This window comes from Cantharellus anzutake (genome assembly GCF_015039405.1).
Source record: "Cantharellus anzutake strain C23 chromosome Unknown EI90scaffold_98, whole genome shotgun sequence".
In the NCBI taxonomy this organism is placed as follows: Eukaryota; Fungi; Basidiomycota; class Agaricomycetes; order Cantharellales; family Hydnaceae; genus Cantharellus; species Cantharellus anzutake.
This window is the reverse complement of record NW_024067048.1, coordinates 110,188-136,465: the sequence shown is the minus strand read 5'-3', so window position 1 is coordinate 136,465 and position 26,278 is coordinate 110,188. Positions and strand designations below refer to the sequence as shown.

The 26,278-nt window shown below is 48.9% G+C and overlaps 5 protein-coding genes across 5 annotated transcripts; 2 read left to right on the top strand and 3 right to left on the bottom strand.

Annotated features, from left to right (window-relative positions):
- Positions 1-7,000: 7,000 nt before the first annotated feature.
- EI90DRAFT_3083385 (uncharacterized protein) lies at positions 7,001-9,950 on the bottom strand. Its single transcript, XM_039062064.1, has 2 exons — positions 8,631-9,950; positions 7,001-8,574 (listed from the first exon to the last, which is right to left on the bottom strand). The coding sequence occupies exons 1-2, from the start codon at positions 9,795-9,797 to the stop codon at positions 7,234-7,236; spliced, it is 2,508 nt and encodes an 835-aa protein (XP_038909733.1). The 5' UTR covers positions 9,798-9,950; the 3' UTR covers positions 7,001-7,233.
- Positions 9,951-9,953: 3 nt separating this feature from the next.
- Positions 9,954-10,139, bottom strand: EI90DRAFT_2842413 (uncharacterized protein; the record flags this gene model as incomplete). Its single annotated transcript, XM_039053697.1, has 1 exon — positions 9,954-10,139. A coding segment is annotated over one exon (186 nt), but the record flags the coding sequence as incomplete, so codon positions are not given.
- Positions 10,140-11,720: 1,581 nt separating this feature from the next.
- Positions 11,721-12,460, top strand: EI90DRAFT_3083382 (uncharacterized protein). The gene is made up of 3 exons (XM_039062063.1): positions 11,721-11,928; positions 11,977-12,278; positions 12,333-12,460. Exon 2 carries the CDS (start codon positions 12,066-12,068, stop codon positions 12,228-12,230), a length of 165 nt encoding a protein of 54 aa, XP_038909731.1. The 5' UTR covers positions 11,721-11,928; positions 11,977-12,065; the 3' UTR covers positions 12,231-12,278; positions 12,333-12,460.
- A 1,367-nt stretch (positions 12,461-13,827) lies between these two features.
- On the top strand, positions 13,828-14,520 carry EI90DRAFT_3083374 (uncharacterized protein; the record flags this gene model as incomplete). Its single annotated transcript, XM_039062062.1, has 2 exons — positions 13,828-14,370; positions 14,468-14,520. A coding segment is annotated over one exon (528 nt), but the record flags the coding sequence as incomplete, so codon positions are not given.
- A 734-nt stretch (positions 14,521-15,254) lies between these two features.
- On the bottom strand, positions 15,255-16,462 carry EI90DRAFT_3083361 (uncharacterized protein). The gene is made up of 3 exons (XM_039062061.1): positions 16,157-16,462; positions 15,724-16,082; positions 15,255-15,590 (listed from the first exon to the last, which is right to left on the bottom strand). Exons 1-3 carry the CDS (start codon positions 16,191-16,193, stop codon positions 15,525-15,527), a joined length of 462 nt encoding a protein of 153 aa, XP_038909729.1. The 5' UTR covers positions 16,194-16,462; the 3' UTR covers positions 15,255-15,524.
- Positions 16,463-26,278: the final 9,816 nt, after the last annotated feature.

The window sequence follows — 26,278 nt, the reverse complement described above, 5'->3', positions numbered from 1 at the left end:
CTGTTCCTGGACCGGCCAATCTCCTCCTGATTCTCCCAGTGCTCCCCATACTCCGGAGCACTCGGGAGCATAACAATTTTTTGCTGATGATTGGCTACCACGAGGCAGGACATCACCGACCACAACCGACTGCGGCAAAAATAAAATAAAATAAAATACACAAGGTAAGTTTCAAATATGATTCAAAGACCGTCCCTTCCGCCAGAACGGCCTCATTCTCGGGACAAGTCACCTGGGAGAAACAGCCCCAACCCCGACCCGCCATCCACACCCAAGAAGAGGAAAAGGGTCTTCTCTCCTGACAGCTCCCCTAGCTCCTCACCAGCCACCCCAAGGGCACATAGGTTCCCTGGCAACATAAGCTGGGACACCGAAGCCAAACACTCTAGCGAAAAACACTGAGAATACACCAGAACCATCAACCGATACATTGACAACATCTCCAGTTACATGCGCAAACACCAAGATATCACTAATGAACTCAAAGAAGAAGGCCTCTCAGACACAACCAAACGCAATCTGGCCAACCTCCTAGCGGACCTCAACATCAGCGCATGTGACATCAAAAAACTACAGGACCCAACTGCCCCAACTGCCCCACCAGCCCCAAGCCACAACCCAGAGCCCCAGAAGGCCCTGGCCGACGCAATCGCTATCGCCAAACAACTCACCGACACAAATGCATCGCTAGTAAAACAGCTCGAAATAGCGAGAACCAATGCACCCACACGTGCCACCAACACAACCACAACCAACGTAGAACACCAATCACCCGACTACCAGCAGGACTTCCCTACAGCCACAGAATCCATCCGCGCATCTAACACGTATGCGCAGGCAATCCAGAGTAACGGTAATGTCCCCCCACCCAAAAGATTTCCCAGAAAATCCGTCCCACTGCCCCGTGCCCCCTCACAACCCTCAGATAGAAACCACCCGGCTCGCCTTATCATCATGTCCAGACAAAAACTCCCAACCGAAAACCGGAAATTTGGCCCAGAAATGATCAAAGCTGTCAACGAAGCACTATGGCATGCAGGTCTAGACCGCAACCTTAGCATCATGGACATCGCGATGACGACAACAAACAACATCATACTCACCGGCGCAGGGCAGACAATAGCAACAGACCTCCAAGAACACACCTCCAAGATTATGGAGATCCTAGACCCGAACAACACCATAGACCACTTCCAGGGATTCCCTGACAAACAATTATACAAGGTCAAACTCGACAATGTCCCCATGCGATCCACCTCCAACAGTTTTGCCATCAACTACACCCTGGAGGCGATTCTCTCAATCCTCCACAGCAACTACCAAGACTGGGATGAACTATACTCCCCGGACAGGGAACCCTCATGGCTAGTGAAATCTCGTGACAAGGAGAACTCGACCCTAGTCTTCACGTTCGACTCCCATGAAAAGGCCCAAAGATTTCTCAAAGCCAGCTGTTTCCTCTGTCTAGGCAACCGATGCACAACATCAACATTCGAAGAAAGAAAGAGGGCCTTCTACTGCAGCCTATGTGGATCACTGAACCACCGTACAACGGACTGCACCAAACCAAGATGCCTCAAATGCGCTGACGAAAACCACACAACAACGGAACACCCAGTTGACACCCCGATGAAGTGTGTTAACTGTGGTAAAAACCACGAATACAACGATAGGAACTGCACAGTGTACATGAAAAAGATGGGTATTCCTCTCCCGAAACTGACCTTAAAAGTCTCCAGACGAAAAGCCTTAAACGCCAACAACTCTGGAAAAACCACCCTCACCCCTCACATCCAACCTGAAAGCGACACAGCAGACAATGTCCCACCAAACACACCGACTCCCCAATGAGGAACAGACTCTCCCACATTAACATCTTCAGTCTCAACGTAGCGAGGTCTCCAATCATACATACCTCAGCCTTACACGTCGCATCCACTCACCCCAACATTAGGTTTGACATCATCCTGATACAGGAACCCTGGTGGGGCCGCCCCAACGACACATGGCTATCATGTAACCTAACAGGATGGACACCCATCCTCCCGACAGCGAATCCCATAGAGGAAGGAGAAAGACCTAGAGTTTTCGCATACCTGTGCCAAAACTCAGGTATCATCATCACACCCAGAACAGACATACTGAACCACCTTGACATACAGATCCTAGATATATCGGTACAAAGGAACAACCAGAGCATCCGCATATACAATATCTACAACCAACTCCTGCAAGACTCGCAAGCAGGCATGCACTCGATAGACATTCTATGTGCCACTTCTCTTGATCCACTGACCCCCACAATCCTCACAGGAGATTGGAACACCCACCATCCAGACTTCAACCAACTACCAGCAAACCGGGCAGCCACTCCCAGAGACACCCACACAGCGGAATGGACCCATGAAAACGGTTTAAACCTAATTAATGAATGGGACCAAACCACCCGGATCTCCCACGACGGCTCCTCAGAATCAGCACTCGACCTGACGTTCACTAACTACCTAGCCACACACCAAGATGTCATCAGCCACTGGACTATTGACCCCTCAATCAACTGCGGATCCGACCATTTTACTACAACTTTCCGATTGAACCTAGATACAGCCCAAACTATCGAACCGGAACACCCAGAAAAATTCATGTGGAGAAAACTAGACCAAACAAACTTCGCCAAATCGATCGAAAAAAGACTCAGCCTAAACACCCATGAATACCAACATTCATTCCAACCAATCCTCAACTGGCGCAACCAACTTCCGACACATGAACAAATTGACTCAGCAGTTGAGAAGCTACAAAACCACATACGAGAAGCAGCAGAAGAGAACTGCCCACGGAGGAAACCGCACAAGCGTGCCAAACCCTTCTGGTCGATCGAATTAACCAATGCCAGAATAGACATAGTGAACACCAGAGAACTAGCCCGTGTGGAGAAATCAGCAACGGGTGCCATAACAGAACAAACCAAGAACAACATGAAACACGCAGCAGCTCGGTTCAAGAGACTATTCCGAAAGACAAAAAAAGCGTTCTACACTGAAGTGGCCAGAAACACTAATAATTCTAACTTTTGGCCCCTAGTACAGTGGAGCACAGGATCCCGGAACTACCTCACCCCACACATAAGCCGCGGCAATAACCTCCCCCACGCGATCACCCACCAAGACAAAATCAACACTCTCCGCACCCACCTCCTCCCCTGCCCACCGGATATCCACAACCCACCCCCCATAAATCTCAACTCCAACGAAGAGGATATCCCATGGGACCCGATAACAAAGGGAGAAATCAGACGCGCCATACTCAAAGCGGCATCGTACAATGCCCCAGGCCCCAGCGAACTAAGTGGCATCGCCTACAAGATAGCCTGGACCGTGGCCGAAAAAGAAATTACGTCAATCATCCAAGCAGCCATAGAAACTGGCTACCACCCTGCCCAATTTCACGATGCCCTAGTTATAACCCTCCGCAAACCCAACAAACCGGACTACACCCACCCACGCGCATACAGACCCATACAACTCCTAGAAGTACTAGGAAAGGTAATTGAAAGAATAATATCTAACCACTTATCATACTATGCCAGCCAGCATGAACTCCTGCCGACTAACCAGTTTGGCGGCATGAAGGGCAGGTCAGCAGATGATGCCACCCTCTCAGTTGTACACGACATTGAGGCCGCGCTCAACCACAAACTAGTGGCCACCTCACTCACCTTTGACATCACCGGTTTCTTTGACTTCGTCTCCCATCCCCACCTCCTCAACACACTGCGCGACAAGCAAATCCCCCTCCCCATTGTGAAATGGGTGGCATCCTTCCTAAGTGACCGCCGCACAGCGCTAATCCTAGATGGCATCCAAGATGAGATGAAACCCACACTAACTGGCATCCCCCAAGGCAGCTGTGTCTCACCCGTCCTAGCAGCCTATTTCTCAGCACCCCTGATGAATGCTATCAACTCAGCCGCCAAAGTAGAAAACCTCCCGGCACGAACCAAAAACTCAATACTATCAGACTCCCCAAAACAAACCAACACAATTCTTTATGTAGACGACGGCAACATTCTCATCATTTCTAAGACTATTGAAACCAACATCAAATTGGCAAGATACTCGTACTTAGCCGCAGAGAACTGGGTTAGAGACAGAGGCCTGTCGTTAGACACACTCAAAACAGGGCTCATCCATTTCACGCACTCCAGACAAACCCATCTTGACCTTAACATACCAGCACGCAACAATCGCCCAAGCTTCACCATAAAACACTCAAAGGAGATCAAATGGCTCGGTATTACATGGGACACCAAGCTATCATTCACCCCACATGTGCGTAAAGTATGTGCCAAAGCCACAAAAGCAGCCAACGCCCTAGCCATATTGGGGAACTCGGTCAGTGGAATGCACCAAACACAGAGACGTCTGATCTACTTAGGGGCCATTGTACCCATGATGACATATGGAGCCCCAACCTGGTGGCGCAACAAGAAATCCCACTCTCAGCTACTAACCCGAGTCCAAAACATAGCCTTACGATTCATCTCAGGAGCATTCCGAACCACCCGAACATATGCCCTAGAACTAGAATGCAGCATCCCCCCAATAGACATCACCCTAGACTACATAATCCGCCGAGCCACCCTACGCTTCGCCAGACTCGATACCAATAACCCAATCATATCCCGCATACCCCCCAAAAAGCAAATATTCATCCCCTCAGACATGAACACCCCCCCCATCCCGATACCACACCCTAAAAGAAGAAACCTAAAAAAACAAAGAGAAACAGGAAAAAAGAAAAGAAAAAGACCAAAATAGCACGCAAATTTGGAGAATGGCAAAAGAAATCGAAACAGAAATGGAACCAACAACATTATGGCCAGCACCACCATGGGCAAAAACAATAGACGACTTAGAAGGAAGAGTAAAGATAGAAATACCAACCAACGAACCAGGAGAATCAGCCAAAAAGACCTGGGCGAAGGAACACAAGAACGGATTAAAAAAATGGAAACGCGATGAGTCCCACATCCTACTATACACCGATGGCTCACTTGCGCACGACCAGGGCATCCGAAAAACGGGATACGGGTTTGCAGCCTACCAAAAGGCGCGTGTCATATTCGAAGGGAAGGGGGGAACAGGACCTAGAGCAGAGGTGTATGATGCGGAAATGGAGGGACTAGCGCAAGGATCAGCTAACCTCAAGATCTGGCTCGACGAGCACTACCAAAAAGGAGACAAACTCACCCTCTCAATCTTCTCCGATAACACTGGAGCACTCCAGCGCATAATGGCCACGTCCCCAGGACTGGACATCCAACAATCACTCCGATTCCGCAACACCATCCTCCTCCTTCTTTCAGAACGCCCCCTCTGCGACGTAATTATAAAGTGGGTCCCAGGACACGAAGATATCAAAGGGAACGAACGGGCAGACACCCTAGCCAAAGAAGGCTCCAACCTGCCGTCCGAATACCCGTACAGTACCTCAGCGGCATTCATGAGAAACCTAAACAAACGCCAATATAAGGACGAATGGATCTCTCGCTGGAACACTGACCCTATACAACAAAAGCCATCAGAATACCGAAGCTGTAACCGCATAGAACCGCAACTGCGACCAACAAAGCGGTTCAAGTCCCACTCCCGCAAATCCTTCAGCCGCCTAGTACAGCTTCGCACCGGCCATGCGTTCATCGGACAATTCTACAAACGCTTCCTACCAGAAGAGAACCCCAGTTGCACATGCGGAGAACCCGTAGAAACGAGAGAACACATACTTCTCGAATGTCCCAAGCACGAACACCGCCGAAACTTGCTCCCAGACGATGAAGGTGAACTGATCCTTGCCGACCTCCTGGTGGACGAGAAAGGAATAGAGAGGGTAGCGGGATTTCTGTCAGCGAGTGGAGCATACGAGAAAGAGAGAAGGACAGAATAGACACACCCCGAGATATGACACCGCTGGAAGGCGGAACCCATCCCATTTTCGAAACCGACACCTAAAAACGGTCAACCCAACACGACAACTCAAAAGTGGAGCAGCATTTGGGCAACGCCTTATCAGAGAGATTAAGGACACCCGAATCGGACTTATTTCTTTATTTTCTCACCTTATTTTTGTGTATTTATCTCGACCCCTGCCCTTGGCGCTCTCACGAGCAGCCTACAGTTTGCAGGTTAAATATCCAGAATAAACAACAACATGAATGTTCGCGCAACTTTCCCCGGTTCGCCGCACTTTGGGATTTGTATACCTTGGATATACAGCCTCGTTTTGGCCTATTAGGCCTATTTTATTCAGCCAAATACCCCACCTCTTAAGGTCTCCGAGAGAGGGTTGACCAGCCTGGATTGTTCTTTCTCAATCGACCGCAGGTCACCTCACAACACGATATCTGCATTGTGACGATGAAATTATCCTCTGTTTCAAGCAGGATCCCTACCTCAGCTTCGGGTTTCTCAGGGGAAATCTTACAAACCGGAATATCAGGAACGTACGACACGTTTCTGAGCTGCATGTTTGGTGTATATATGGCAATATGGGGCTTGACTAGGGCCAGGTCTAGGCAACGGGACCGATAAATCACTTTCTCGTGCTTCGGTGCCACTGTTCAGATCAAGGGCTAACGATGGCCTTGTTTATCCGCTGGTCTCGACTGCGTTGTCAAAAGACCCCGAATAGCAGGATTGGAGAACAGCCGAGTTACATCGAAAGGGCAATGAGTGGCAGGGAGCTTTGGCAAAGTTCTTGCTTGTTTGTTTTCCCTTCCCTTGTTTTCGTCCATTACGACAATCTCGCCGCTGAGCGTTGGTCAGGTATAAAATGGGTGAATCTTTGGAACTCCTCTCCATCAGTTCTCGCGTTAATCGAGTCTGAGGTGAGAGTCACTATTTACTTTCTACACATTAACTCTTGTATCGCCCATGTCGCAGTTATGCGACATAGGTATTTACAACACTATATTATATTATGAACGAGAATCTGGGGGGCAGGAAATAATGGCCATCACCGTAAGATCTATCGAACATAATAGTTCTATATGAGACCGAGCAGGCCTGTGCGCCCAACAAGCTCTTCTTGCTGGGTCTGTCAGATGAAGGTTCATAGATATTGTGGATAATGTAGTGCTCGTCCCTGACTTTCGATCAAATACAGTAATGCACATGTACAACGGGACGCAAACAATGAAGGAAAAAAAGCATCATAGTAAACACCGCAAAAGAACTAGACAACTTGGCTAATATCGACAACAATCGGGGCTCGCATACGACCTTGGACCAAGAATCGAGTTCCATCTTTGCTAGCGCAAGGAAGGTAGAGGCCATACTTATCCCTCAGCATTCGATCCCCATACCATACTTTTTGACGGTCCCCTTCAAGAATGATCGGGCGGTATTCTGATGGGAGAAGCAGTTCAAGTTTACCATTGAACCAGATCGTCTGTGTTGTAGACCCCAGCATATAACCATACAGAGGTATAGCAAAAGCCATTGTCCTTGATGAAAGCTCGGATAGTCGCTCCAGCCACAATAGATCCGCATCATGCCCAGCCATGAGGCTCTGACCACGAGGGATGTCATTCTCCAGGTGCGGAGTAATTTTCCTTCGGGGTTGGGTCATGAGATGTGGACGAGGGTATATGTTGTAGCAGGCGGGAAGTGTGGATTCAGGTACGTGAAAATGAACCAACTCGTGTGTCTCTGTTGACCAAATAGCGATACTATGGCCATCATGGACGACGACGTACCATCCTTTGGGGGAGAGTCCAAGTGTGCAACGGTCAGGCACAGCTGACCTGGAGGCCGGAGTAACGGAACGAGGAGAGGAAAGAGGGTGGATGGATGGCTCATCCGAGACATGTAAGATGGCCATACTTTCGTACCAACTGCAGTCAATGTTCCGAGGAACTCGTATGATGAATGAGCCATTGTCTGCGACCAGAGTAACGGGAGGGTGATGCCCACTGGGGAGGGCACCGACCTTCACAGACGGCGAACCATGACTGAAGACCGTGATGTTTCCCTCGTTATCTTCAGTGGCAATCCGGTGGCTGCCACAGATAAATTCAATCCAGGCTGGAAGATTGGGTGGATCACATTGGAAATGAGTGACGGTGTGTTGACGGTCAATGTCAGCAACTTCAATAACGCCGTTCCCAAAGCCGAGTGCAATGTAGCAGCCATCTCGTGAGAGTGCTGCAGCGGTCACAATACCGTTACGAATATCAGGATCAAGAAATTCAGCGCTATGATCGATCCTATCCGTCTTATCCATCTCAGATCTACCAACCTCTATCAGTAACGCATTGAGTTTCGCCTCCATAACCCTTTGAGCACTAAGGGTATCCACGCTTAATGGAATTGAACGGCCAAAGAATTCTCCAGTGATGCTGAAAATCCGAACGGGTTCGAAGAGATGTCCATATGACTTGAAAAGTGGGGATGAGGATGGAGTGAAGGGAAGAATTGACCGAAAAATATGCCAAGGGGAGGAGCTGAGTTCATTTTTAATCATTATATCCTTCACCCTCTTGACTTCTTCAAACCATTTGGTCAAATTGTGATTCTGCAAGGCAAAAGTGATGTCGAGGAATCAGTAGAATCGAATGAAGTCAAACTTACGTTAGATCGAAGCAATTCATCGGGCAACTCGAAATCAAATCGTGATAGCGTCAAGAATGAAAGTAAGTTTCGGGTGAGGAAGACATCAAACTCGCTGCTGAATTCGTTGGAGAGTCCTGATGGATCCGAGTGGTAGAACAGGTAGCGGAAAGCGTATTGGACATGTTCAGGCTGCTTCTTCCCCTGAAACTCTTTCCGCTTTTTGCTATCTCCCAAAGTACGGATTTTGGACTTATTCCGTTCAATGACGTCATTTACAAGTCGAAGAAGTGGTGGTCCCAAGAAATGCCCCTTCAAATCATTGATGAAGAATGACTGGTCACTTTCATGACCAAACGGGCGATCCATAAGGAATTCCTTCATCGTTGCGTGGTAGAATTTGGGGTACACTGCATCAAGTCGAAGCACCCGCATCAAACTTTGGAGGGACCGTGATTTCTCCGAGGAAAACTCAACAATTGAACTGATCGGCTCTAGGGTCGCATGGACTTCATCCTCAGCTATCCCTAGGAGCTGCGACATCGAATATAAACTGAGCGGCCGACGTGCTGCAATGATCGTCCCAATCACTTGGCGATAATTCTCGATTACGTGTGGAGGAATAGTAGATTGGTCAGACATATACGCTCGCCGCAGTATTCGCAGATACTCCGATTTTAGGTCAAGTGGTGCATCTCTGAGATTGTGAAGGTATTCAAACTCCCGCTTGAGAGTGGAACCGCGTTGAGTCCGAGTGCGGACGTCACGTATGCGGATTGAGGCCATAACAGGCAATCCACGGCAAGCCGAAGCAAAGGTATCAAAATCCTCCGAGGATGGCTTCCACGCAGATTTCTTGACACAATCTCGAAGGCCCTCCTCCACCATACGGCGAACTGTGTGCAAAGTCTCCTCTCCAATCTTATCAACATCTTCACATGGGATGTTGAAATCTCCACCCTCAGCATCGACCCATGCTGAGATAACCTGCGGTTCTGGGCGAGAACTAACCAAAACAGTAAATGTGGAAGGCAAAGCGCGAAGCATCAGCACAAGCTCCATCAAGGTTCCAAGTGCTTCCTGATCCCCGCACTCGTCCAAGCCATCTAAGATGATGATGAAGCGGTCCTTGCTCGACAACAGTAAATCCTTGAGATCACCCATAGGCTCAACAACCAGAGCCCTCATTTGCTTCTCTAGAGGGAGATTCTGCACCAGCTCAAAGCCTCGCTGCCGAAGACGTTTGACAAGTGAGAGCTTGAACTCCTCATTGAAGGATGCAAGTTGATGTGCAATAGTGGAGGGAAACTGTTTAATGGAATCAAGTCCCGTTCCCGGTTGATTCTTATCCCAAAAGAAGGATGCCGCTAATATGCACTGTTTCTCCAAGTCGGACGCGATGCTCAGGGAAATCGCAGTCTTTCCCATTCCGGGTGAGCCTCGCAGCCAGACGAATCTGTTCCCTGCTTTCTTCAGATGTTCGACTATAGACGCCTGTATCTTCTCCCGTGTGCCTTCCAGGCACTCTGACTTGGCTGTGACATAGGTGTGCTCAGCAGGGACCCGTGGGAGTCTTGAGAGTTCGGCTGGTAGTGTCCTTCAGCAAAGAGTCCAAAAGGATGTGCATAGAAGCGTACTTCGCGTTGAAGACTGAATTGTGTGAAGGAGTGTCAAAATCGCTGCCTCCGTCTATGGGGTATGTTCCGATCAGCTAACATGTATGCTTGAGGCACTAAGGGAACAAACCGAGAATGATGTGACAGCGTCGTTGATGCAAGTCTTCACGCTGTATACCCGTTGGGTTACGTCGGACGCTGAAACGATTCTCGTTGCAAGCTTCTGACTCGAAAGTACCCGAATCTGCTTCGTCTGTTCGTCCAAAGCCCTGTGCATGTGGTTTAAAATCAAGTGTGGAACTGAAGCGCATATACGCACAAATGGAATTCCTTGATTAGAGCCTTTACTTCGGGAGGAATCTCGCCTGTCCACAGTTGGAGCGGTCGCAGGATGGTTGTGTAAGCTTTAACGACCTCATTATTTAATCCTTTGAGGTTTTCGCCATTACTGTCAACTGTCTGTGTGAATCAAACATAAGCCATATCGCCGATCGTGAAACTAGAACGCTACTCAAACCTTGTAAACTTGGAGAAATGTCAGCAATAGACCCGGAATCTCGCTCAGAAGTGGAATAGGAGAAAATTTAAGAGCGGTGGCAGCGGCCTGTAGAATAAGCTCCGTGGTACCGATAATGATCGGCTTCTTTCCGGGAGCCGGCTCCAGCAACGAATCCACGTCTGGGTTCAACTCCACGCGTTCTGGTTGTGAGTGAAGGCTCGAAGCGCTGTCGGGCGCAGTGTCGATGCTGCGCGTCGAACGAGCAGGTTGTTTGGGATCGAGATGAGATGGCGATAGCCGCGAGGTATCAGGGACTGGGTGATGAACCGCAGACAGTTCTAAGTGGGGTGTAGTTGGCCTGTCACGGCGATTGAGACTTGGCCAACGCCCGAGCCACCCAGTTATACAACAAGGTGATATCTCCGAATCACTAGGAGGTTCCTCGGGATGTGATCCTGTTGATCCGTCTTGTCCGTTCCTGCGGATACTGTTACGGTTCTGGGTTTCCTGGGGACCAGTGATATGGATCTCAGGGGCTTGGGGCAAGGACCCCGATGTGCGTAATGACTGTAGACCACGAGTAGAGAGCTGGTAGGCAGGAACCTTTCCTTTCGGACCTCGAGAGGAAGATGGCGGCTGTTTGTTGCCAAGCATCACGCTAATGATATGGACGATGGTGAACCAGGGGTCGAAGCATGAAGGCTGGAAAGCCCGCCTAACCCTTATAAACGATACACGCAGAGGCAGCTGAGTCGAGGCAAGAAGCGGCCTTGCATTGACCACGATGTAAGGCCCCAGTGAGGCAGTCGTGCCTCTTACATTGCTTCATTTGGAACCCAATACGGGAGAGCGGCCCTTTTCAGTCCCAGATAGGCATGAAGCTGCGCAGTTAGCAGGTCACTCCCCCAATGTTTAGTGAACGGCTCATTGATATTACAGTGACATGTACGATAGGATATCTCCGCCAACAGATTTAGTGGTGGAAACAGCCGAGTACCATCTATTGCAAAGTCTCGCCTGGATGGCTGCTTCGTTAGGACCTGGATGAATTGGAGAAGAAACTTTCCTTCTCTTCTACATCGCTAACGATGACTAGAGACTAAGGCATCTCACGCTTCAACGAGCAATGGCTCTCATTCCTAATAACCCCTTCCTCGAGGAAATACTATAGAAATCCGCTCATCCCAACAAGTTCAGCGTCTGAGTTCGTAGCCCTCTCGGTCCTGGTTTCCCCGCCTCATCGTTTGATCAGAAATCCTTCGACCACTTGACTTGCATGAATCACTTGCACTAGAAGTAGAGTGTCAACCTCTGGCCATCTCACCATCTATTTGGTTTGTTATGCATCCTAGCGGATTAGGGAGCAACGCCGGGGCCCAACTGGAGGCCTCTTTTTGTAGGGATTATCGGGGAGATAATGTTCAAATCTTGCCGCAAGCACTCGGTGTTTACGACAAGACATATGATAGCACCCTATATTGCGGACGCAGCATTCCCATTTTGTAGTCAAGCGGAACGGGAAAATTACGCCTGGTAGCAGAAGTGTTGGGGGACGTGCGTCGCGATCAACAAATCTCTCCAGCTGGGCTCTGCTGATTCATGCTCCAGACACCTGGCTTAAGTATTTGCTTCTGCGACTCGAGAGGCCGGCTGGCCTCCGCGAGATGAGGTCATGTGTCGATTCGAGTATTTAGTATGTTTGATTAAGGCAATGCACTGACCCATCCCGTTAGGAAATGGCTGCTGCCCTTATCGGGGCATTTTTTAGGTCGGTCTACGAACGCCTCGGTCGTGATGCAAATGACGGTCTTGAGACGCAAATGTCTGCCTGGTCATGTACGTGGGGTATCGTTTGAGTCAGTTTTCGAGGCAGCTAATCGGTCTCTTGCAACAATGCCATGACCTGACGACAAACGATTATCGAGGACAAAGACCTTAATGAGATCGATGAATGGCATAAGGAGCTGTGCCGACACTTTTGCTTGGAAGCGACGAAGAATCTGGCGATAGATCTCCAGTGTCTCGGGTACGACAAGTTCATCGCTGCATTTGACGAGTGCCCAAACATTATATCTCGGAGTTCAACGCTCAAACTTGCCGTCGAGATTCGCGCAAGAGTCAACAGAATGCAGCTGAACAATTCAGCTTGACGACTTCGCTTGAGGATGGATCCGTTGATCATCAGGTTATCAACAAATGTCTCAAGGGCTCTCTTGTATGTTTCCTGCGATGCCATTAGCTCCTTCATGGCTGCGACCGCCAGTGCTGGCTCGGAAGGGGTGACAGCTTCAATACGCGAACAGCCAACGATGTCCCTCTGGATTCGCATATGGCTGCGGACGCCTGAGGCAGCAAGAATAGATCCAGCTTCGTTGGGGGAATGTTGCAAGAACATGGTCAATATCGATGGGATTAAGATATGGTGACCTTGAACACATGTACAGTTTCCTCCTGGTAGCGGACGGGAAATTAGTTGCAGCATACGTGGACCAGTACTGAAGCCAAACACGATGCAATGTTCCATACGATTAGAAGTGGGAATGGAGTAGGGCTAAAGAGGCGTACCGGGCGGCCGTAATTCTTTAAATAGCTAAACGACAATGCCCCTCTGGGAGTCCTTGCTGGTGAGTGTGCCATCACATCAAATGCTAAATATGGCCAAGGTGGGAGCGTTATGAGATCAGGGTGCCGAGTTAATGATGCTTCGCGACATGGGTGAAAAAACTCGGCAATCGTGGGACCCGTATCGAGGAAAAAGAACCAAAAGCCAAATCCTTCGATGGGAAATTCATCTTGAGCCTTAATCATCCGTTGAAGTGCTACTATCGACATCCCATGAGCGGGAGATAGGAACTTCGATCCGGATTGGGCAAGTGCATTCAAGAGCATTCAGCAGGTCCCTACGATATCGTCAAAAGTGTTCTTGACCACCCCCCTTGGTGAGAATCTCGGATTGCTCCCCAATGATCAGAGCCTCCAGTTCTTGAACGAAATGGACAATGCCCATATCAACTTTACGCACATCGTTCAGCTGACGGAAGACGTTGACAATTTGTCGTTTGATTTCCTCTGCAAGGCGTGGTGCCGTGGTGCCGCATTTCAATGTATCGACGGGTTCATTGTTACCTACAGTGGAGCGCTTGATGACCCATTTGAATTGAAATGGTTCAATTACATAGCCTGGCGATCGGAGCTGCGTGTTGATGCATCTACTTCTGGTCTTCCCTTAGAGCTTGCTGGACCTCGTATCGAAGGCCAGAGGCCTCAGTCGACTGTGGTGTCGTTCATGGATCTGGGCACTAACTGCGGTTTTGGATCAACGGCAGGAAAACGGTGTCAACTCGCTCTTGGGCCTGCGCAACAACCGCACGTCCCCAGCCATGGATGGGGAGGTTATATGCCCACCCAAGACGAGGAGCCCCCTCGATGGTGCATCTATGCTCGAGGGCACACATGCGCCACGTACCCTGTGATCGAAGGGGTTAGCTTGCAGTTCACCGCCCTCTTCAACCAATCGTCGCCCCGGACGGACCGGGCTTTGTCCGACAAAATGGGGGAGGAGGTGAACCCTTTCGTTGTGCAGTTGGACCCACGCAAAGGCCTGGCAGAGACTCCCGGATCCGAGGTCAAATATGCATCGGCTGTTCGTGTAACAAAGGTGCGGGATTTTTAGCGACCCAAAACTCTAGTGCTGTATTATCATTACACGTACTCCGTTATGATGTTCTTCATGAAAAACGAATTTGACTGCGAACTCCGATCAAGGCTGGGTGACTACAACTAGTGGAGGGCTCCGTCGATTCGCCCCACCGACATTTCGGCCGCAGCAGTCAGTTCTCGCGCCATCAGCTGATACTGTATCCTGCACAGTAGCAGTCTGTACCGATGATGAGGCGCGGACAAAACACCTCTGGTTTCGAACCTACTTCTAACTAGAGGTGTCTTGTCCGCGCCTCAACACGTCCGTCGTCGTGAGGCTTGGTAAATACATTCGCTTTCCTCTACTAGCCATGATCTTCGCCCATCCGAGAATACTATCACAATTCTTCAGACATCAGCTATCTGTTCCCTCATCCCTTTTCCATCCGCGGAATAACTTCTGCATCGTCCTCTGATGGGGTTACCCGGACTGCATTATCACACGTACACATGCGCAAAGACACATCCCTCCCTTACCAAGCGAATCCTCTCGCCACTCGGCTATGATCACTCTTCCCTCTTCTCTCAGGCCCAATGACCCAGAGATGCGCTCCTTCACACATCTGAGCATGGAGGACTGGTGCGTGAGAAATAACACTGGAAGTTAAGGCAACGACATAAGAATAAGGATGACGGTCCCATCCCGAAGGATCTGACCGATTCTGGGTATTGGAAGTAGGAATAATTCGCCCAGAGCGCTCGGTGTGTGCATTCGCTGTTGGACTTGTACGAGGGGTATAACGAACTGCACCACTGCACCATGGCAATCACCTACGCCAATATAATACCGTTATCCCCAGGGCACTCTAATTCCAAAATTTAGGCAGTCCAGAAAAACATCGTCCAATGCATCTGAGTCTCTTTCGAGCCAATGTAGCTACACAAGTGTATACAGAGGAATCCGAATATAACGTCCATCCCGTTTGTGAGTGATGGAAAGGGGTCTCATGAGGGGCGTGCCAATCGTGTGTCTCTGAGTCTAAGGACTAAACGAACTGCATATAGGAAGCTGGTATCTACACATAGTATTCCGACGACGACGAAAGGGGAATCGATGCGACATGGCTGATTGGGTCGATATCATTGGGGACCACCGGGAGATTAGGGAGACTTGATCCTGATTGTCGTGTTATGAAAGGACAGCGTTGTCAGTCCGGATGCTCCCACCTGGGCAGCCGGTAAACATGACGCGGTTGAGTGTGAGGATTTGAACGCAATAATGGTAGGAAGGGAAAGAGATATGATGTGTTAATTACAAATGCGTGAAGCCGGCGGAAATAAGCGGGGAGTAATAACATACCGTCCCAAGCACACCCGTTTGAAGTGTATAGTTCGTCGTTCGATTTCCTGGCGTCGTCAAATCCACAGGTAATCTCAACGTCACGTTGTAAGCTTTCGACCCAGTGTTCGCTAACGTTGCTTCCCACAAATCGATCCCACCAACATCGATGCCCAATTTTCCCTTCCCACTGGGTCCAACTCGAAAGTTACCTAATCCTAGTCCACCATCTGCACCAGGGACAGGGGCAACAGCTGGAATAGGAATTCCCAAGTATGATTCGCCTAAGCCTGGTGAAGGCCATATCCCGAAGAGAGCGTAGAATTGGAGGTTGTTTTGGATGTAGAGGGATGTATGGAATGTTACGGTGAATTTATGACCTGGGTGGAGAACGGTTGTGGGTGCGGAAAGCTGCCGACAAGGGCGAGAGCTGGGGAGATGAGGAGGAAAAAACCGACGGAAAGGATGGAGGTCAAGATGCTAGTCTTCATTGTGCGAGTATCTGGATGTGACGACGTCCGAGAGGAGCGAGTAATGGTAGATCGGATTGGCTTGGGGGTTGAGCCTGAAGTCGACCCAGTTAATATCAATACACCTTGGGCTCAGGTATCGTCATATATCCCAACACGATTAATATTATCAGGATGCGGCCGAGTACGTACAAAACTGCTTCGGCGAGTGTGCCGTAGCACGGAATCGGCAAATAAGATATGTACGTCACAATGAAATGGGAGGTTAGGATGTGGATCGGGGCGCGCGGGCGCACAATGGATTTGAAATCCACGGCAGCCTCGGCACATGGAGCCTTTACATAAGCAAATACGTCACAGAGAACACATACCCTATTAGGATTAAGACTATGTCGCGTTAGACTCAGACTCGAATAAGAGTTCTGTATTGTAAATACCTATGTCGCGTTAGACTGCGACAAGAATTATACATGAGTTATAAGATAAAATACTGAGAAATAGTTCTCACCTCAGACTCGAATAAGAGTTCTGAGGGAGAAAGTCTAAGAAATTCCTCCCTTATATACGCGACATTCCTGAGTGGCAACATCGTCGTACAAAGGGAGTTTTAAGTTGAATAAGAAAGGGCAAAACGCCCCCAATGCCTCATAGCGCCCCAGAATAACCGCTACGAATAACTGCCACACAACTTCCCGATGTAAACAAAGTTGGTGTTCTAATACGCCCACTCAATGATGATTAACATCGATAACACCCATGTCCTTCGTAAATTTGTCATGTTTGGCCAGTGCGAGTCCCTTAGTGAGAACGTCGGCCACCTGATCACCTGTTGGAACGTAATCGAGCTTGACATCGCCATTACTGACGCATTCGCAGATAAAGTGTTGCCTAACGTGTATGTGTTTAGTACAAGCGTGGAAGGTGGGATTGGCAGCTAAGGCAAGAGCACCTTGGTTGTCACCGAGAATAGTGTGTGGGATGGAAGGTGGACTGAGGACATCACCAAGGAATTGTTGTATCCATATGGCCTCTTTAGACATGTGTGTCAATGCCATGTATTCTCCCTCCGTACTCGAAAGTGCTGTTCAAGACTGCTTCTTCGAGCTCCATGAGACAGCGGCTCCTGTGATCTTGAACATGAACCCGGAAATAGATCGATGATCGTGTGGGTCACCAGCCCAATCGGAGTCGGAGTACCCTGTGAAGTCATTGTCGTGTGTCTTACCGTTGTAAACTAACTTATAGTTTTGTGAGTGATTGAGATACCGGAAGACGTGGTTGATGGCAATGAGGTGATCCTTTCCGGGATTCGCGGAATACTGACTAAGAGCGCCCACTGCATATGCAATGTCAGGACGTGTACCTAACATGGCGTACATTACACTGCCGATACGAGATTGATAATCGCGGATATTGACTTCGGGTGCATCGAGTCGGGGTAACTTAAAATTGGACACAATTGGAGTCGAAATAGGGCGAGAATTAGTGAAATTAAAACGAGAGAGGATGTCTTTAACATAGCGTGACTGGGAGATATAGATTAAGTGCTGCGGTCAATCGCGAGTGATCTTGAGTCCTAAAAACCAGTTGATCTCACCAAGGTCCTTCATATTGAATGCCTTCATGAGTTGGGCCTTTTGGTGGCTGAGTAGTTTGAGGCTGTTAGACAGAATCATGAGATCATCGACATAGAGCGTGATGATACAGAAGATCTTCCCCTTCCCATGTTGAACAAACACAGCATGATCAGAGTCGCATCGGAGAAACCCGAGTTTCCTGAACTCCTCTTTCGCCTTCTCGTACCAGGCTCTGGAAGCCTGCTTCAGCCCATACAAACTTTTCTCTAACTTCCAAATCATGTCGTCCTTCCCATAATCAGCGCAGCCCGCTGGTGGCTTCATATAGATAGTGTGTTCTAGGTCGCCATTCAAGAACGCGGTTTTAACATTCATCTGATGGACTTCAAGATTGAGCCGCGCAGCGATAACGAGTAGAATCCGGATTGAGACCCATTTGACAACAGGTGCGAATGTCTCATTGTAATCGATGTGATAAACTTGACCAAAACCTTTGGCCACAATCCTAGCTTTATAGCGCTTGATCGTTCCATCAGCCTTTTTCTTTAACGCAAATACCCAACGACACCCGACGATATTACGAACCTCAACCTCATCAGTTTTAACTGGAACGTACATCCGGGTTTCTTTGAGGGATAGCAGTTCGTCTTGACAGGCTTCAAGCCACGCATCGGAGTCGGGCCTGTTCATGGCATCGTTATAGGTGAGTGGCACTTCAGTTTGTGCTATGTGAGCATGTTCGATGCCCACTGGTTGGGTGTCTACAGGCTGATTGGCCCGATTGTAGGAAGTGACAAAATAACGGTCATCGTCATCTCGGATTTGCGTACACCGTTTGCGCGTTGATCGTCGGGGAGCTTCTGGGATGACCTCATCCTCTGCATCTCCCCCTAAGAGTTCATCACCCTGTCCCTCCTCGCCATCATCCATTTCATCGATCTTATCTCCAATCTCCTCTCCTCCCATTCTTCCATCACCTATCATTTCCTCTTGCCTCTTCATCCTTATCAACAATGTGCGATGACAGCTCTATGACAGAGGATTCAATTGTAATGCGTTCGGGTTCGGGAGACTCCTCGAAGAAATGTACATCGCGAGATTCGTGAACCTTGCGGGCTTCAGGCTCATAGATCACGAATGCCTTCTTGCTGACAGCAAGACCCAAGTGGATTCCTGTGATAGACCTAGGGGCAAGCTTGTCCCGTTGCTTTTCAGGGATAGCAAGCATGGCTTTGCAGCCAAAGGTACGTATGGTGGAGACTGATGGCTTATTTCCCGTCCAGAGTTCGTGTGGAGAGATGCCATCGGGGAGTGTGGAGTGGGGAATGATGTTTTTAATGAGCATGGCATGTTGAAGTGCATAAGGCCAAGCTGTTCAACCCACATGCGACTTCACGCTTTCGAGCATGGCGATCGTCATTGTGACAAGTGTTCGGTTAACTCTCTCGGCGATGCCATTTTCTTGTGGTGTATTGGGATTCATTTTCTCGTGGACAATACCAATCTCCCTGAGGTAATGGGAGAATTCATTGGAGAAATACTCACCACCGCCATCAGTGCGCAGGATCTTTAGTTTCTTCCCTGATTGCTGTTCAGCTTGGGCCAAGAAATCTTTGAACGTTTCGAGTGCATCGCTTTTCTTTTTGATCGGGTAGACGGTCAGGTATCGGGAGTGGTCGTCAATGAAGGTGATGAAGTACCTGTCAGAGACCAGGTTGAGACGAAGGAGTGTCTCCGTGGCGGAGGGCTTCAGCCTCAGCGACTTATGCCAGGAGCGCTGTGCCAAGTAACACGTCCATGCCCTAACTTACTAAACTGGCAACCAGAACTGAAGGGGGTAAACTCTAGTTGATTTTATTACTGAGGTGTAACCTATGTACAAGTTGAGTATATATATAGTTACAACGAGGGCGGGCCCGCAAATGGCGGAGCCAAGCGGAGCGGAGCTAATGGGGTTTAGACATTAGCCAATTGAATATTACCGATGAGTCGGGTTACGGGGTTAATGGAATGGTAGGCGATAACCCAGAAACGGAAAGGAGGGATAGGCCCGAAGGTGGGCTTGCAGGGCAAGCAAGTGTATTGCCCAGCAGAGGTGGGAGTGTGCTAGCGGACGTTGGAGCTGTCTGGAGGCCTTCGGGGCTCCATACTTAGGGAGGCGTAGGTAATAAATTGAAAAGAGGGGGTGGTGACCATCGAGGGGTACCAAGGTGATTGCGGAATACAGGAGCTCCGAGGTTAGTGAAGAAGGAGCGGAGGTAGACCGGAGGGATCAGAGGGAGTGGAAGTCGATGGCCAGGGATGGATATGACAGTACTGATATCCTTCACGAGTCACAGTCTGGACTTCGCAAACATCGGAGAACACATGTCCAAGAACTTCGTTTGAACGGGTGAGTGTCTGTTTGGGAATGGGGGAACGTGTATGTCCTGAGGCCTTGCATTCTTCGCAGTAGGTCGAACCTCCCTTCCCATCTCCAACTACTTCCATACCTGTGGCCATCCCACTACGGACCATCTTCAGTATTGACTTGTCAGGGCACACCCGCCTGACCCGGTTCCACCTGGGCCCACCCGGGCCCACCTCACCCGCTCCCCGCTACCCATCCTTCCTCCTCCCTCCTTCCTCCCTTTCCCCCCTTTTCCCTCTTTTCTCTTTCTCCTTTATTTCATTCTCCCTTTCTGTTTATTCTTTCTATTTACACGGACCACCTTCCCTTGTATCATTGTACTGTTGACCTGTCCGGCTCGGACACCCCGGACGACTTCCCGCTACGCCTAGCACACACACCTGCAGCGGATGCCCTCAGGATCCCCCGCGGGGATACCCAGATGGCTGCAGCTCTCTCCGTAGATGACGTGGCACCCGTCATGTGACCCAAGCCGCATGTACATAAATGTACCTGAAGTGGGAACTGAAGAAGTAACCTTCTTCTCACGTTTTCCACTTCAGGTAAGTAGTGTAGTTCTTCCTTTTAATAACAATTCACGTTTTCCACTTCAGTCTAAGTGGCCAGGGACTACAGTCCCAGATCGGGCCCTTCAGTACGCGGGCCTGCTTCGTCCCCCGAGAGGGTCCCTCTGCCGGGCGCTACAGCCAGGCCCCCTCCACCCCAGACGTGTCCCTGACATGACTGAGTCGAGATGTGTCCTAAGTGGGCATGCCAGACATCAAGAGATGCTGTTGCCGTGGTTGTTCTGGCAACCAGTGTGGTATCCACATTCCTGTCCACAAGAGATTTGGAGATGAAAGCGGATTCCAATCCGGCCACGATGCAAGGCAGTTGGTAGAGACCGCCAGAAGCTTTCGCGATACCGAGAAGTTCGTTATTTGGGTTGAGAATTCGGCAATTGTTGGTGGAGAACTGTACTTGAGCTCCAACGGATGTCAGGTATGTTACGGATAGGAGGTTAGTGCCGATCTTGGGACAGTAGAGTACATTACTGATGATGACGTGGCGATCATCAGTTCCATTGTTCAGGATGACTTCGATTTGCCCCTGGCCAGTAGCGAAGAGAGTGTGCTTGTCGCCTAAGTAGATGGGATGGGGAGGGTGAAGAGGTGAGTATGTTGAGAACCAGTGTCGATTCGCGCAGATATGAGATGATGCTCCAGAATCCACAAGTCATCCATGCGCGATCACTCTCTGCAACTGCTGCATGTTCCTCCGCTATGTGTTAGAACGGGCGGATTCGGATGACTCCGGAGTGGAATCGGAGACTTAGTGTGGAAGGACCTCGGCCTCAGCGACTCAGGCAGAGCGTTGTGCCATTGCTGGTTGTCCTGGGGGTCCCTAATTTCGGATCTAGCAGAGGGGAAGTCTCTTGGGGGAATTCAAGTCGATTTCGGACTGAGGTTACAAGTTACTATGTACATTGTATATAAGGAGGGGTCCGGAATCAAAAGGAGCAAGGGTACTCCGAAAGGAGACAAAGGGAGCTGGAAAGAGGAACAACACCGAGGGTCAAGGGTTTGACTCAATGGTGTTTCCCAAAGGAGGAGTGAAGGGCCAAGGCCCAAGGAGGAAGGAGGATGGGAGTGGGGAATGGCCAGCTGACTGAATAGAAAGGAAGCAGCAGCCCAAATAGGAATGAGGGAGAATAGCGGAATTGAATGGAGCAATGCAATAGTTGCAAGGTCCGACGTAAGTCCGGAAAGTCCGAACTCGGAAGTTAAACTCCGGGATATTGGCAAACATAATTAAATGGAATGAGCTAACCAATACAATGGGTATAAGCGGAGGTGGGGTCAAAGTCCGAGGTCGGAGCTAAGACCGGAGGTTCCGGAGATGGAGACACGAACAGGATTCCGGAGTGGAGGTCCGGAGTCGGGAGCATAGGTGTTGCGTGCTTGTCTGGAAGGTGTCGAGGTTGAGGTCGGACCCGGAATGTTCCGGAGTCGGACCGAAGGTGGTGTTGGAGCCGGAGGTGGGATAACCTCTTGGAAGTCGGCAAGGAGGAGGTGGCAGAAGGGAAGTAGGACTCTGGAAGTCAGGTTCGGAGTTCCGGGAGCCCAGAGCGGAGGTTGGGATTGTATGGATATGACACTATGAGGACATCGATTTTGGCATCTTTCCTCTTGGTTCCCTTCGATGAACCCGATCCTTCATCTGTCTTGGGTGGACGCTGTCCCTCCGAGCCTCCCCCTTCAGCCCAACACTGCTCAAAGGTGTGTCCGAGTTTGCGCTTGCAGTTTGGATTCGTGCAGTGCGGACGTTCTTTGTTAGATTTCTTTCCATCAGGCTTACTGGTGTTTTTATCAGAGGCTTTCCCGGGTTTGGCAATGAGAATGGTGGATGACTTGGACTTGGACTTTCATTTCTCCTCACCAAGGATTTGCACTATGAGTTTATCGCAAGATATTTTCGATGTGTCGTCGATGTCGGCAAGAGTTATCGCCTTGAGTGTGTCATACGACTCTGGTAACGCTTCCGAGACGATCATCGCAAGCTTAGTATCGGTGTAAGTGTCGCCAAGACTCGCCAGTCGGTCTCGTAAATCACGCATCTGGATCAGTTGAGGCTCCAGGGGTTTGGAGTCGTCCAGTTGGAATTGATGAAGTTGAGTCATTATTCTCGCCACATCCAGTGCACTAGCCCCATTATATCATCTTGCTAGGTCGACCCACATTATCTTTGCACAGTCGTGTTTATCGACAAGGGAAAGAGGTGTGTTGTCAAGAGTAAGTCCTATTTGTGTTAGTGCAGCATCATTCTTCTTATCCCACTCTATAGCGGCAGGATTGAGTGTTTTTGTGTCATTTTCGCCAACATCAGGAGTAGGGGGAATATGAGTGGAGGGACGGATGGAGGATAATGAATGAGGGTTGACAACTCCCCAAAGTCCTCGATCTTTGAGGACCATTTGGCAATGCACGGACCACATACGATAGTTACAACCGTCATTTTTTAGCTTTTCTATGCTGTAAAGACTTTTGGAAGAAGTATCGGGGGAAGTGGTAGCAGCCATGTCTAGGCTCATAACCTATTAGGATTAAGACTATGTTGCGTTAGACTCAGACTTGAATAAGAGTTCTGTATTGTAAATACCTATGTCGCATTAGACTGCGACAAGAATTATACATGAGTTATAAGATAAAATACTGAGAAATAGTTCTCACCTCAGACTCAAATAAGAGTTCTGAGGGAGAAAGTCTAAGAAATTCCTCCCTTATATATGCAACATTCCTGAGTGGTAACGTCGTCATACAAAGGGAGTTTTAAGTTGAATAAGAAAGGGCAAAACGCCCCCAACGCCTCATAGTGCCCCAGAATAACCGCTACGAATAACTGCCACACAACTTCCTGATGTAAACAAAGTTGGTGTTCTAATATACCCATGTGCTCGAGCTCGGCCTAATACGTCCATGAGAATGCTCTGCGAGTTGCCACATGGAAACTGGGCGGTTTCCATATACTGTAGCGTGATTTATAATCCTTCACATGGCTGCCACATCAGCAAAAAATTGTTATGCTCCTGAGTGCTCCGGAGTATGGGGAGCACTGGGAGAATCAGGAGGAGATTGGCCGGTCCAGGAACAGCTCATTTCCTCCAGAGTTGGTCAGGTACTCCAGGGCACTCCCAGGAGGGCATGGAGCATTGCTTTGTGCACAAACATATCCAGTAAATACAATTTAATGCTTCAAAATGTATAGGGGTGAGAAGCTTCTGGGAGCTCCTGGAGCATTTGAAAAGGAAAAGGAAAAAAAAAGAGGGAAGACTCCCCATGAATACCTCCTACCACAAGGCTAACACAACAAGACACTACTTAACATTTAGATCAAACACTGTACTATACATCAAGGACACTGAGACTCACCAATACACAGTCAAAATTTATGGCCTGATATATGATCAATCTGGCAACTTAATCACTTTCGGACTTGCAGAATATGGAGGAGGGGGAAATGGGGGAGAATGAGGGGGAGAATGAGGGGGGAAATGAGGGGAGAAATGAGGGGGGAAATGAGGGGGGAAATGAGGGGGGAAATGAGGGGGAAATGAGGGGGAAATGAGGGGGAGAATGAGGGGGGAATATAGAGGGAAATGAGGAAAATTTGAAAAATAGGGACTTCTAAAAATAATTAGGGAAAAATCAAAAAAAATTCAGGAACTGTAGTGCCTTTGAAGTGCTTTCAGGATATATAATTATTTGCGAAATTGAGGAAGAAATGATGGAGAAAAATGGAAAATACTTTCGGAGACCCGAGAAATAATGAGAACTGAATTGATGGGAAAGTCTGAAAATTGAATAGGAAAGTGAGGGGAAGCCTTGTAGCATTGTTATTTTCTGCTGTTCTAATTTTTCCTGATTCTTCTTGGTCTCACTCCCAGCTGCTCCTGGATACTCCTGGAAGCTCCTGGGAGGGTCCAGGAGCAGCTAATGGAAAATACTTTCAGGGACCCAAGAAATAATGAGAACTGAATTGATGGGAAAGTCTGAAAATTGAATAGGAAAGTGAGGGGAAGCCTTGTAGCATTGTTATTTTCTGCTGTTGTGATTTTTCCCGATTCTTCTTGGTCTCATTCCCAGCTGCTCCTCAATACTCCTAGAAGCTCCTGAAAGCTCCTGGGAGGGTCCAGGAGCAGCTGGGAGTGAGACCAAGATCAATCAGGAAAAATCACAACAGCAGAAAATAACAATGCTGCAAGGCTTCCCCTCACTTTCCTATTCAATTTTCAGACTTTCCCATCAATTCAGTTCTCATTACTTCTCAGGTCTCCGAAAGTATTTTCCATTTTTCTCCATCATTTCTTCCTCAATTTTACAAATAATTATATGTCCTGAAAGCACTTTAAAGGCACTATAGTTCCTGAATTTTTTTGATTTTTTTCTCTAAATTTTTTTTTCAACTTTTTAGAGACCAAAATTTTCCTCCCACTGCTCCTGGCACATTGCATACTCCTCACCACTCCCAGCCGCTCCTGAACCCCCTCCCAGGAGAACACTATTGGCTCCAGGAGTGCCCAATCTGCTGTTTTGTCTCCCACATGCTCCAGCCACTCCTGATGCTCCGGAGCATGATGGACTTTTGCTGATGCACAGCCCGCCTGAGTAGTTGCATTGGTGTTCTCTGAAATATAGAAGCAATGGTTACCACAGTGAATAGTACTACAGCAGGAGACAGAAAAATCTGCCGGTTGCGATTTCAATGTAAGTGATCTGGGTGGAGTCACCCGTTTCCAAAATTGGCATGTTTTGAACATTTTAATGGAAACCCCAATGGCACTGTGGAACTCCCCCTAAATGTGGTCTGAACTCATCATGCTAGTGGCACTGCAGTGACAACCTCCATCTTGTCCAGCCAGCATGGGGAAACATCTTGAGCCCGGTGCAAAAGATATCTTGGTCTCGCTATCTTCGAGGCTGACTCAACAGGAGATTGCCCAGGTCTCGGGAGTGTCTGAACGCACTGTTCGGAAGTTGCTTGCTGCTCCCTATGAGCATTGCCATGAGACATGAGGGTGACACTGAATGCTTAGTTTTCATGCAGTGAATGTAACTCTGAAAGCTACATCTACATTGACTGTTCTGGCTCACAATCTCAAGTTCCTCGACAGCCTCATTGAACAAAAGCTGGATTTGTATCTTGATGAATTACAGGCCACACTCAGAAATGAGCTTGAGATCGAAACAAGTACCCAGATGATTTCCAGAGAGCTACACAGGCATGGTCTCACCCGGAAGAAGGTTTGTCTTCCCCCACCCAACTCACTTTCAAAGTCTAAGTACCCATTTGCCAGCTCCAGAAGCCAGCAGCTGAACGCGATGAACAGCTGCAAGCTGATTTCAGGAGGTATATGAGGGCAACTTACCACGCAAATCAACTTGTCTTTGTTGATGAGACAGGGGTAAACCATCACACATCCTTGCGCACATATGGCTGGGCACCGTGTGGAGAGAGAGCGTGCCGACGCGATTTTTTTGTGTGTGTGGTACCAAGTTCGTACTGAACCTCTATCTGGGAACTTTGATGCTTAACTTTTACTCAGATACTCAGTTCTTCCTGCACTGTCAGTGAATGGAATC